General features: G+C 45.4%; 3 protein-coding genes across 3 annotated transcripts; 1 reads left to right on the top strand and 2 right to left on the bottom strand.

The window, feature by feature from the left end:
- Positions 1-5,373: 5,373 nt before the first annotated feature.
- N7496_008393 (uncharacterized protein) lies at positions 5,374-5,788 on the bottom strand (the record flags this gene model as incomplete). Its single annotated transcript, XM_056701312.1, has 2 exons — positions 5,374-5,521; positions 5,583-5,788. The coding sequence occupies 2 exons, from the start codon at positions 5,786-5,788 to the stop codon at positions 5,374-5,376; spliced, it is 354 nt and encodes a 117-aa protein (XP_056553375.1).
- A 1,129-nt stretch (positions 5,789-6,917) lies between these two features.
- Positions 6,918-8,039, bottom strand: N7496_008392 (Zn(II)2Cys6 transcription factor domain-containing protein; the record flags this gene model as incomplete). Its single annotated transcript, XM_056701311.1, has 1 exon — positions 6,918-8,039. One exon carries the CDS (start codon positions 8,037-8,039, stop codon positions 6,918-6,920), a length of 1,122 nt encoding a protein of 373 aa, XP_056553374.1.
- Positions 8,040-8,424: 385 nt separating this feature from the next.
- N7496_008391 (uncharacterized protein) lies at positions 8,425-9,205 on the top strand (the record flags this gene model as incomplete). The annotated part of the gene is made up of 3 exons (XM_056701310.1): positions 8,425-8,620; positions 8,687-9,021; positions 9,086-9,205. 3 exons carry the CDS (start codon positions 8,425-8,427, stop codon positions 9,203-9,205), a joined length of 651 nt encoding a protein of 216 aa, XP_056553373.1.
- Positions 9,206-10,681: the final 1,476 nt, after the last annotated feature.

Below are 10,681 nucleotides of genomic sequence, written 5' to 3'. Positions count from 1 at the left end.
AGGAGGATGGGGATCAGGTATAGCTTTTTTTGAGCAGCAGCTCTTGAAGCAACAAAATAGACGACACAAACCCGCGACGGAGTCAAAGATAAGGCTCTAAAAAAGTAAAGAAACATTCGAGGGCACTGGAGAAGAGAAGAGGAAAGAAAAATAGCTCCAGCCCGGGTCACAGGAGGCTTTTGTAGCAATCTGCCCCAGTAGAGACGAGCTAGACGCTACTTAGCCTCTACTATCTTTTTTTTTCGGTACGAGGCTGGGCACTGAAAGTGGCGAGGGAGCTTCACATCACCATTACGCCTTTCGGTATAGAAATGTGGGTATGATATTCAGCTTCTGTGGTTGTGAACTATTTCCTCCACCCCTCTCCACCTTGCAATCTAGTCAGAGCGGCGGCAACAAGCGAGACCCTGCCCTCTTAGCTTCCCTAAATAGGAAAAGAGATGCCATGAGACCCCAAGGCATCATGGTAGTTGACACTGCCTCCCACACCTCAATCACCCCGTAACTTTAAGACTTGCGTTGGTAACACTCGGACCTCGGTGGTTTTAAGGCATAGAAAGGCCAATGGGGAGATATGGAGGCATGCAGCTTGAACAACTCAGCGTATCGCCAATCCTGAATGGTAAAATCCCGTGTTCCAGCTCAATAAGAAAGAGCGTGGAGCATCAGAACGTGGAGACCTGCAAGACAGCCTGCATGGCGATGATAGTGATTGGCATTATTCTCTCCACCTCAGCCATTGCCCTAGTTGATTTGACAACAGGAAAAGAGCAAGGGCCCACGAGTCCACACCAGGTGGAAGCCATTGTTCACAGCGGCTGTTAACGTGAACAGCTAAAATCCGTTCGAGGTCCAGATTCTCGGAGAGCCCGGTTGAGAGCCAAACGAGTTGCCTGTGGTATCAATGAGTGTTTCAGTGTCGTACTTGTGTTGAATCCCCTCACCCTCGGATATAACCTGCAGAGTATTCGTTCTTCTTGATGGCTGGCTGGAGGACGGCGCTAGTTTTCCGCCACGGCGCCGTGGTGCAGGTCCTTAATGGGGAGGAAGATGGACCACCGGCCCTTCCAGCCGGTACCCAATGGATGTCAGGGTACAACAAGAACGAGGGTTTGATTTCACCCCTCGGACGAACTGTCGATCGATTAGTATAGAAACCAGCATGTCCTAGGCACATTGTTCGTGCTATATTGAGTGCGGGGACGGGATGCCAGCCATTGCCGATCGATCCTGAGCCGTCACGAACCATGCAGCATGACTGACGCAACACGATCCACTCAGGTTTCGAGTTCTTCCTCAGGATCAGCGCTGCTACCGCTCCTCCCGAGATCATCTCCCGGGGAAAGGAACTCTATGGAAGCAATGACTGGATGCCAGCTCGCTATGATGCTCCAAAATTGAGAGAACCCCCTGCTACTGCCCCTGGTAAGCGCAGCGCAGTTTTTAAGGCATTCATGCAGAGTGCCTCGTTTTTGACAGGGGGGCAGATCGGGCCATTGGTTGCGAAGTCGGCTATGCTTCCGGTGAAAGCCGTACAAGAAGCAACCAGCTGCCACATTCTCCTCTTGAGTTCCCCTCGTTTATTTCGAGGTGCATTAGACTGATGTGGTCGAACGGGGTTGAGTGGAGGAGATGAGGAGAAAAGATGGGAACCGGTTTGTCCGGACTCCGCAGCTCCACTTTCAGCTGAAGAAAGTTCCGCTTCGGCACGGGCAAAAATAGGCGGGCCCATCTATGGCTGGCTGGGTATTAGTTCCCTCTGTATGTACAGAGGGAATAATTACCTACGGGTAGCTCTTTTGGTAATTAATTAGTTTTAGACAAGAGCTTAAAGAAACATACTTTAGTAAAGTACTGTTTGTGCAGCAAACTATATCGAATTCTTCCAAGATTATATTATATTTCACTTCGCCTAGAAAAATGAAACTTTTGGTACATGTGTATGGATATTGTAACCGTAACTAGAAGGCCTCGACTTGAAACATCCGGCATCAAACAAAGACCAATTCCAAATTAACCCCTGTCACAGGCCTGGCCAGGTCCCAAGCTGTATTTTTGCCTAGCGAGCGTGTTTGCAGATACTCTAGTATCACCTAGACGTGACGTATACTCAATGCCTAGTCATTCCGCATCGGAATAGATGCAGATATGCCCCAGTTTTCACTGTAGCAAGCCGATCAGTCCCCGCTTGACGGCCCATACTTGTATCCATGATGCGTGATTTCTTCAAGATCGGAGACCCTCCTGCCCGGAGATCGAATTGTTCAGAATAATGGGTCATCCACGATGATCTCTTTTAACAGAGGAATGGGGACAGTGATTACAGGACTGGAGACATACTCGGTACATACCTAAGCCTCCTCCCCATTCAGGACTTGGTTACTGACTCGGCATCTATAGGAGTGGGGATACGAGCCAGTGAGCATTAGCACAGCCAAACTATGATCCGTGCATTCAGCCCAGCCACCATGTTGTGCTCAATGCTGCAGTCCCGTCACAGGTTTGGTTTGACGGTAACTTTGACAGCGGGGTGGCGTTCTTTTGTTTGCTAACTTATTATTGGTACGTACTGCATAGGCTACGATGCTGGGAAGTTTGGTACCGGCACCCATCATCGGTGGAGCCTGGCGGGTCTCAGATTCAGCCCGAGAGTGCGGCACGTGTGTGACACTATTCTATAGCTCCGATCGTAGTCCGATTACACTTTTGGGAGTGTACTGACGAGATGGTCATGGACTGTAGAGAGACAAATTTTGCAAAATATGAGAGAGTTGAAGCCAAAACTGTAAAAGCATTGTGATATGAGTTCTTCTTCCAAATTCACCAAGCGATTGATTTAATAAGAACTTCAGAAGCTCGATTGCTCCGGGGCAAAAAGGATAAAGATGGCGTAGCTCGATAATGCTCATGTCTTTCCAGATTCAGATAAAGAGCCTACATGTTTGGATCTCGCTAAGCAATTCGAGAAATTTCACGGTTATAACGGCGAGGATATACTCCTGCGTTCAAGGCGTGTAAACACCACGGTGGCTGTAGGGATTGTGGTAGCCGTCATGACCAACGTGTATGTGGAAACACATAAAATAGTGGTATTCCAAGAATACTGATTCAGAGACCAGAAGAATGACCAAGTTCAGTTTTCTTCATTTTCCACATATCGAAGGATCTTTCTAGATTCCTGCCGAGTCATGCCTTCTTGATGGCTCAGTATCATCATTGAACTGTTGATTATCTGGTGATGGATAAGATGTGTTGGAAAATCTGTCTGGGTTCCAAGCTTCTGGGGCTCCACTGCAATAGCTCGCATATGCATAATATTCCGAGATAAATAAAAACTCAATATATCCATCCAGCTACTATCTATGCAGGGACTTCAGTACCTCGAGTCGAACACTATACTGCAAGTATCAACATCCCCTCCAGTTAGAATGAGGCATATCTTTTGTAGAAAGGAGTCAGTGACACTATTGGAGCTATATAGCCATCCACCTAAAGTACAGAATATCCCTTAGAAAATGTCTTCGATGTCAAGTAGATCGAAAGCCCCTCGATGTCTTTGAGTTTATTTATGTTACACAACTGGAACTTTCCCCACGATTCAGGTGCATTAACATAAGATCAATACTGAACAACCACTAGCCGTAATCTAAGCCTAATTTTCTGTATCGCAGCTTCAAGCCATCGAGTTCCCTGCATCGGAAGAGGATCTCTTCTGCAAGTTTCACACTAATTGTATCCTCAGGTCCCACATGTATTGAAGGCTTGAGTGGAACTCTTCCTAGCAGCACATAGGGTTAGATGGTTCCGTTTTAGGTCCGAATCGGGGCTCAAAATATATAAAAAGATGTTTATGCGAATTTATGATTGGATAGCTTTCCGCCAGCCACATAGCCTGTCGGATATCCAGTTGTTCTTCAGGAATTTTCGATGCCTATTCTTCATTACTTTGTCCAAAACATAATCTCCGGCTCGTGAATACAATCCAATCATTGATCAATGCTTAATAATTTTGAACTGCAGACATTATGCCGGATATGGGTAGCTAAATACATCAGAATTCGAGGTTTTCTAGAGTTATAGACAGTATCTGAACTCTCTACCTCCATAAGACACGGAGAAATCTGAATAAATTGCTTTTTATCTCTTAAGTTCTCATTCTAGAAGTATGCAGATTGACTTCTTGGAGCGCTGTAATAAAAGTTGTAGAGTTAGTCTAGTCGATGATCACAGGCTTAACAAGCGTCTAGTCTTGGTTCGACTCGACTATCCGTTAGAGCGTCTTCTGCCTATGGAATTCAGCAAGGATACAAAATCTATATGCGCCAGAAGGAATCGATTTGCGGATCTAAATAATCAACTCATTAATCGTGAACTTCCCGACTAAACCCTCGGCATCGGTAACTAGGATTTAGACCATAGCTACAGGAAATGTGAACTGTTTCGTAACTATGGTATAGTAGTCAATATTAGTGCACTCTGGAATGTCACTGAAAGCGGCTTCTGTGCGTCCAAACCAATCAACGTGAAAGACAAATGTGTTAACCACTTCATTAATGCGGACTGGATAGTTGAAAGGGTTCCGTTCTCGGATGAATTCAATTTTCAGGTATCTTGTCTTAGAAAAATTGTATAAAATCTACTTCACACAAATTTCGAGTTCTTAATAACCACGCTTTAGTAGTTCTTAATAAGAGATATAAAGGGTTAGATAATACTATAGCAGAGGTATCGCCGGGCAGGACAGGGGAAGGGTAGGTAAGTAAGGGCAGCAGATTCGGGTCGGAACTAAGGGAAGAAACATGAGATAGTATTTAGAATAAGTATTAATAAAGATATAGACAACATATACATTAGGAAGGCTGACACAGCGGCTGTCAATGGCTTAGAAAGAGCCCCGTTAGGTGTTAGACTTAGGTATAATGTATCCCTCTTTCTCTCTTACTATACTCTATTTTAATAGCGATTTTTATAGGACGCCTTTCGAGCAATATTCACATCTCTCCAGGACTAACTTATTATTAATTATTCCACGAAGGGTCTTGGAAATTTATACTAGAAATTTAGTGGATTATTCAAATAGCTGCTCAGATTAGTTTCTACGGGTCTGAATACTATAGTTATTGAGATACTTAAACTTTATACGAAGTCTTTAATGTACAAAACCAGAGGATTGTTTAGGGGGCAGTACCGCTTAGGTGGTGGACCTCGCAGAAAATATGTAATATTTATAAGGAGCCAAAACTTTGTAGGTAGTGAGGAGAGACCAATATTTGCAAGTCCTAGCTAAACACTCTCGACAGATTCACAGCCAGCGCGCCGAGTGCGCCCTCAGTCAATCCACGACATAACTCTGGAAGATCACCTCCCATCGGTCTAAGCAGAAAAATCACATGGCAGAGAGCCACAGCAGTAACCGTGGCCAGCGTCCAGAGCACCGAGGAAATCAATGTTGTGGCATCCATCGCTGGTTCGCCACATCTTAGCAGTGAAAGTGTAGCCTCCAGCACTAGTCTCATCGAATCTGTAGCGCCCAAATGTTAGTCCACTCGATGAATTCGAATTTCGAAAGGAATAGAACTTACCCGACCGAGCATTCGTACGTCGTGCAAGCATTGAATCCTCCCCAGAGCATGCCCGAATAGGTAGATCCGGTGTTGTAATCCGTGAGGGTGATGGTCTGGAAAGTCGTACCCTCGTTCGAGGAAAGGGCAGTGGCAGCCATCTGACCGTAGAAGGCAGTGGCGTGGCCGAAAAGGGCAGCAGCGCTGAGCATAATGGGGAACTTCATCTTGAATATTGTGTATAGAGGATAGAGATGGAATTGGGGTTTTGAGGGAGATGATGGAAAGCAATTTCTCGAGGTTTCAGGGCCTTCTTATAGATTTTTGAAACTCTCGGAGTCCCTAATCGAAATTCTTACTTACTCAAGCCATTGGTGGAGCGTCTAAAGGCTTAGTTCTTACGGCCATGTTAGCTAACCGATGATACTATATTCTCACCTCATTCTACATTGAAAAGTAAACATATGGTAGGCCACATACTCTGCATCTCCAGAAAACAAGCATAAACGTTAGAGATGACACTTTAGTTAGAGGCATGTGAATTACTGCTTGGGTCAGCCAATAATCACGTCGAAGGAGCGATTGACTTTAGTTAACCTGAGCAGATCTGCCAGGAGATCGTTACTTCTTGTCCTTTTTTCTCCAGATCGATATATGCACACTTTTTGTTTTCCTTCCTGTCTTGGCAATTTCATAAAACTAGCAGGCGGAAGATTTGTGGGGCACCGTCAGCTCAAAGTGTTCGCCAACCAGTGCCGAAAGAGCCAAGACTTTGAGCAATACTAGATTAAGGCTTAGTTACAAGCTTAAAATAGGGGACTGGCTAAAATTGAGGTTGTTGTTCTAGTTCTTAGCAAAATAGGAAGTTGTACAACGGTCAGCTGGCCCTGCAGGTCCTAGCCCACCCCACTCTTTGATAGGTGATAGGTATGTTGATGGATCCACCCTAGAAGCGCTGTAGACTATTTTCTGTCAGCTAACTCCCAAGACATTTCCGAAGGCTTGTTACACTCCTGTTGCATAGTGTCATTCTCCCATTCAGCCAATGTAGGAACATCATGGAGTCCCGTCCCCACAATCAATTCTAATCGGGTAGTCTCGACGGCTTGGATTGCATGTGCTATTCAACTAGTTTCAGTGCTGCATAACGAGCGTTACATGCGGGTGCAGGGTCATCGTTGCATAACTTATAAGCAATCAAGTGTTGTCCCTTGAATTGCGTCGTGCATTAGCGTACAGGGACACCCGATAGTGACAGAAATCGAAAGATAAGGTTAATTTGGCAAATTTAAGTAGATGCCCAATTCCCGAGTTTGGTTCTTCGATTCACCAAGGTCTCGATGGCCACCTTGAATCCTATGATTGATTCTCAAGCTCTAGCGCATCTTTATACCTCTCGCCGACACAAGGAATAAGTAACAGCTTCTGGAAATCGTCCAGTTCTCCCAATACCCGACCATTTTCCCAGGCCATTGAAAAGTCTCCATATAGAACCATGTCAGATCCCGGCTGACTGGACTCGGCAAAAAACGCTGCGCTTGTTGTAGTGGTCCATAACTCAGATTTTGGTGTAAATGGCATCATGCTCAGTTCTTTGACATTCGCGCAATAACCATGTTTCAACGACGAGTATAAGCTATCGATCAATCCGGAAAAGATGACAGTTCTGCGGATGCTTTCCGCGAAGATCCATTCCTGCCAGGAAGCCGTTTGACTCAGGCTTTCGGCTTGAACTTGGAGTCGAGTAGTCCATGCTCGCAGTGTATCCATGTTGCGCTCCGCTATTGATCGTTGACGTATATCACCGTCGAATAGTTGAATGATATGGAAAAACATCAATGCTTGGACGGATGCGAGCAGTTCTTCTAGAGAAGTTTTCTGGTGGACTTGCTCCACGAGGCTCGCAGTCTTGGCTTCTAGAACACGTAGTGCCATATCCTCAGTCTCTGCTGTCTTTGTACAATAGGCTGCGGAGACTGCGAAGGCATCTTGGATGGCGTTGGGTAAATAAGTCTCGTACAAACGTTGATGGATGAAGGGCGTTCGTCTCGACAGTACGAACGTCCGTGGGAAGGATTTGATAATTCGCAGACACAGTTTCAATGACCATTTATCAGGAGAGACTTTGTCTGGGAAGAAGATGGCTGGAAATAGTGATGGAGAAGTAATGAGGGGAGGGCTTTCAGTATGCTGGGAAGCTGTGGCGCTTGAAGCATCGATAAAGAAGTCGCTATTCGGAGACCACGATGATATAATGTCCTCAAAGTTATGGTATAGCTCAGATTCTATTGGCTGCACGTCCGCAAATACGTTGTTTTGGTGCTTCTTTGCATACAATTCGTTGACGTAAGTGCATTTCAGCCCCCGACCGACACAGCGAGAGCACTGCGGAGTTTGGCGATTACAGCGCCTCTTTCCTTCCGCACATGCGACGCACGATTTCTGCCGAGAGCGAGTTTCGGAGGGTCTAGAAGGCATTTTGGAAGGTCCGTACGATATGTGGAGGAAAGAAGCGATTACGAAGAGGCAATGAGTCGAAGTCAATCTCACCAACGCCGCTGAAACTCCGCAACTCCGCAAACCCCCACCACTGCTGACGCCACAAGGCATCCAATAGCATCGCCCTATTTGACTTGAGGCCTACAGAAATGATGATGACCGCTTTGAAATCATTAGACCAACGGCAAACGGTCTATAGCAAGCCCGCAATTCGCCTTACAATATTCCCGAGTGTCTATTTCTATCTGAAGCGCTTACTGTACGGATCACATATAAAAGCATCATGAATCGCGCGAATATTTTAACGGAATCACCAACCATCTTCTTCTCAAAACTACAACTACAACTACATTGACCAAAAACAATGGCGATTACCGAACTTATCTTCCCCAAGATCAAGCCTGACCAGGCTTCACTTGATGAAATCGAGCGAGACTGGCCTATCATTAGCAAGAGATTGACCGACCCCAACCCTGGAGTGCTATGCGCATACCGTGGATGGGTCCTCACCGAAAATGGACGCAATGTGAGAGAGGAACACAGGGAGTTTCTACTATTTGGTGAGCTACCCAGACCTAAGAAGTATCTTACTTGAATTCTAAGGCTGATCCGTTCCGGATATGTAGAATGGGAGAAAATTGAATCCTTCCACGCGTTCATTGTCTCGGAGCAGTTCAAGAATTTTGCGGCCTCTATCAGACATCTAGTGACTGGACCACCGACGCTGCAGCTATTTGACACAAATCTCAGCCCCAAAGATGCTGCTTCTGCATCTAGCATTGAGATATTCCGCGTGACCGTTCCAAATGCTGAGAATGCCGAGACTGCTCTAAAGACCTGGGAGGCCATATCTCAAAAAGCCAAAGAGAGATACGGAGACAAAGTATCGGTCACCTACGGCAAGAGCCAAAATCTTGATGACGAGGTCGTTGCAGGTATCATCGGGTGGTCGAAACTAGAGGTGAGACTTAACTCTGATTCGTGAAACGTGACTGGTCACTGATCATTACTCTCTTTCTTGATAGGATTGCGTTCCTAACAATCAGGAGCCTGCGCTCGTAGACTCGCTCGAGTCGTTGAAGTGTTTGGGAGAACTATCAAATATCACTGTCGAGATTGAGCCCATGGATCTTCCGCCTTCGTAGAGCGCTTTGCCTAGAGGTGTTCGTCGTGTACACTATATATGTCTTGATGAATTTTGAACGTCTCTACTTAGCAATACAATCCATTAATTTACTTAAATTTTATGCATTGGTGTTTCGATCATCCGAGAATCAAGCTTTAGGAGGCAAAATTCCAACATAACAACACATGGTATCCCGAGACTAGCGTTGACTTTGCTCTAAGGTATCAATAGATCCAATAGTTGATTTGGTCGAGGAGACGAATTGTATTAACGTATAACAATCTCAATTGTTCGCTACCAAAATTCCAATACCTACACACTTCATCAATGAAACTCGACTCCCATCCCACATTTGACCCAAAAAAAAGCCTTGAGCCAACTTAAGCTCCACTGGGACAATCCTTCCTTAGCTTCCGAATACAAATAGTCTGGCCGGGTAGCAAATTTGTGCAATTGCGATTAATTTTCGGATTCCACTCCAACAGTTCTTTCATGGTGAACGTGTCAGGATGAGCCTCTCGAATTTGGAAACAGTCATTTCCTGTAGCCACACGATAGAACGCAACGCCTGTATTGTGTCAGAAAATATTCATAAAGAAATCGAGACTAGTCAAAGTTGTAAGACTTGGAGGATCACTCACAGCTACGAACTCTTGTATCCCTTTCCACGTTAGTTCCTTCGGAGTTGATGGTTGTCGCTAGTCCCGATGCTGCGAGGCCAATGGCCAGAAGGATGGCTTTGGAAGTAGAGAAAGTCATCGCTGGTTACTTTGTAGACTCACTGTGTCTAGAGTTGAGTGGGAAAGGCCGAAAGTGGACGTTCTGCAAGAGACTTCGCAGATCGAGATTGGCAGGTTAGAAGACTTCAGAGCAGGTATTTATATGCCATCTCATGAGGCTCTACTTATATACCCTCCAGCCAATCAAGTTCAAAGTTGGCGATTCCGAACTGCATCTAGCCAGCGTTAGACAAGCGGCTTCTCAAACTTGAAGAAACTTCCCGATTCCGATAAATCCTATTGATCCAGGAAGTTGATGGGTATCATGAGTGTCGTTGTTACCTTGTTTGTGGAATCGTCGAACCGATATCGCAAGGCTTCCCCAGTCACTATCTAACGACAGTATGACCGTTGCAAGGCGAGGTCATGGGAACAAGAAGTACGAAATCCCCTCATTTCACTCGTTTGAATGTTGAGTTGATCTAGCAGCAAATTGTGTAACTATGCCGAGGGCGACTTCCAGGATAAGGCGACAGGTCAAGTGCAACGGAGCTGCAGATTCCAATGTACCTTGTTTCTGCATCATGTGTCAACAAGCTAAAAAGTCATCACCAAAAAATACTCGAATTCTCTACTCATGGTCCATATATTCAGTCGTCAAATAAAGGCATTGAAAGCCGGCATGAGCACCGACTCCAAATCTAATCATATCTCACAGGTCAAAAGAAAGGTTTCAAGAAAAAAACCAAACAGATAAAGAGAAAACCAGCAGGGCA

The sequence above is a fragment of the Penicillium cataractarum genome, assembly GCF_028827025.1.
Source record: "Penicillium cataractarum strain IBT 29864 chromosome Unknown utg000007l, whole genome shotgun sequence".
NCBI classification, from domain to species: domain Eukaryota; kingdom Fungi; phylum Ascomycota; class Eurotiomycetes; order Eurotiales; family Aspergillaceae; genus Penicillium; species Penicillium cataractarum.
Note: the sequence above shows the minus strand (reverse complement) of the source record. Positions and strands in the feature narration are given on the sequence as shown.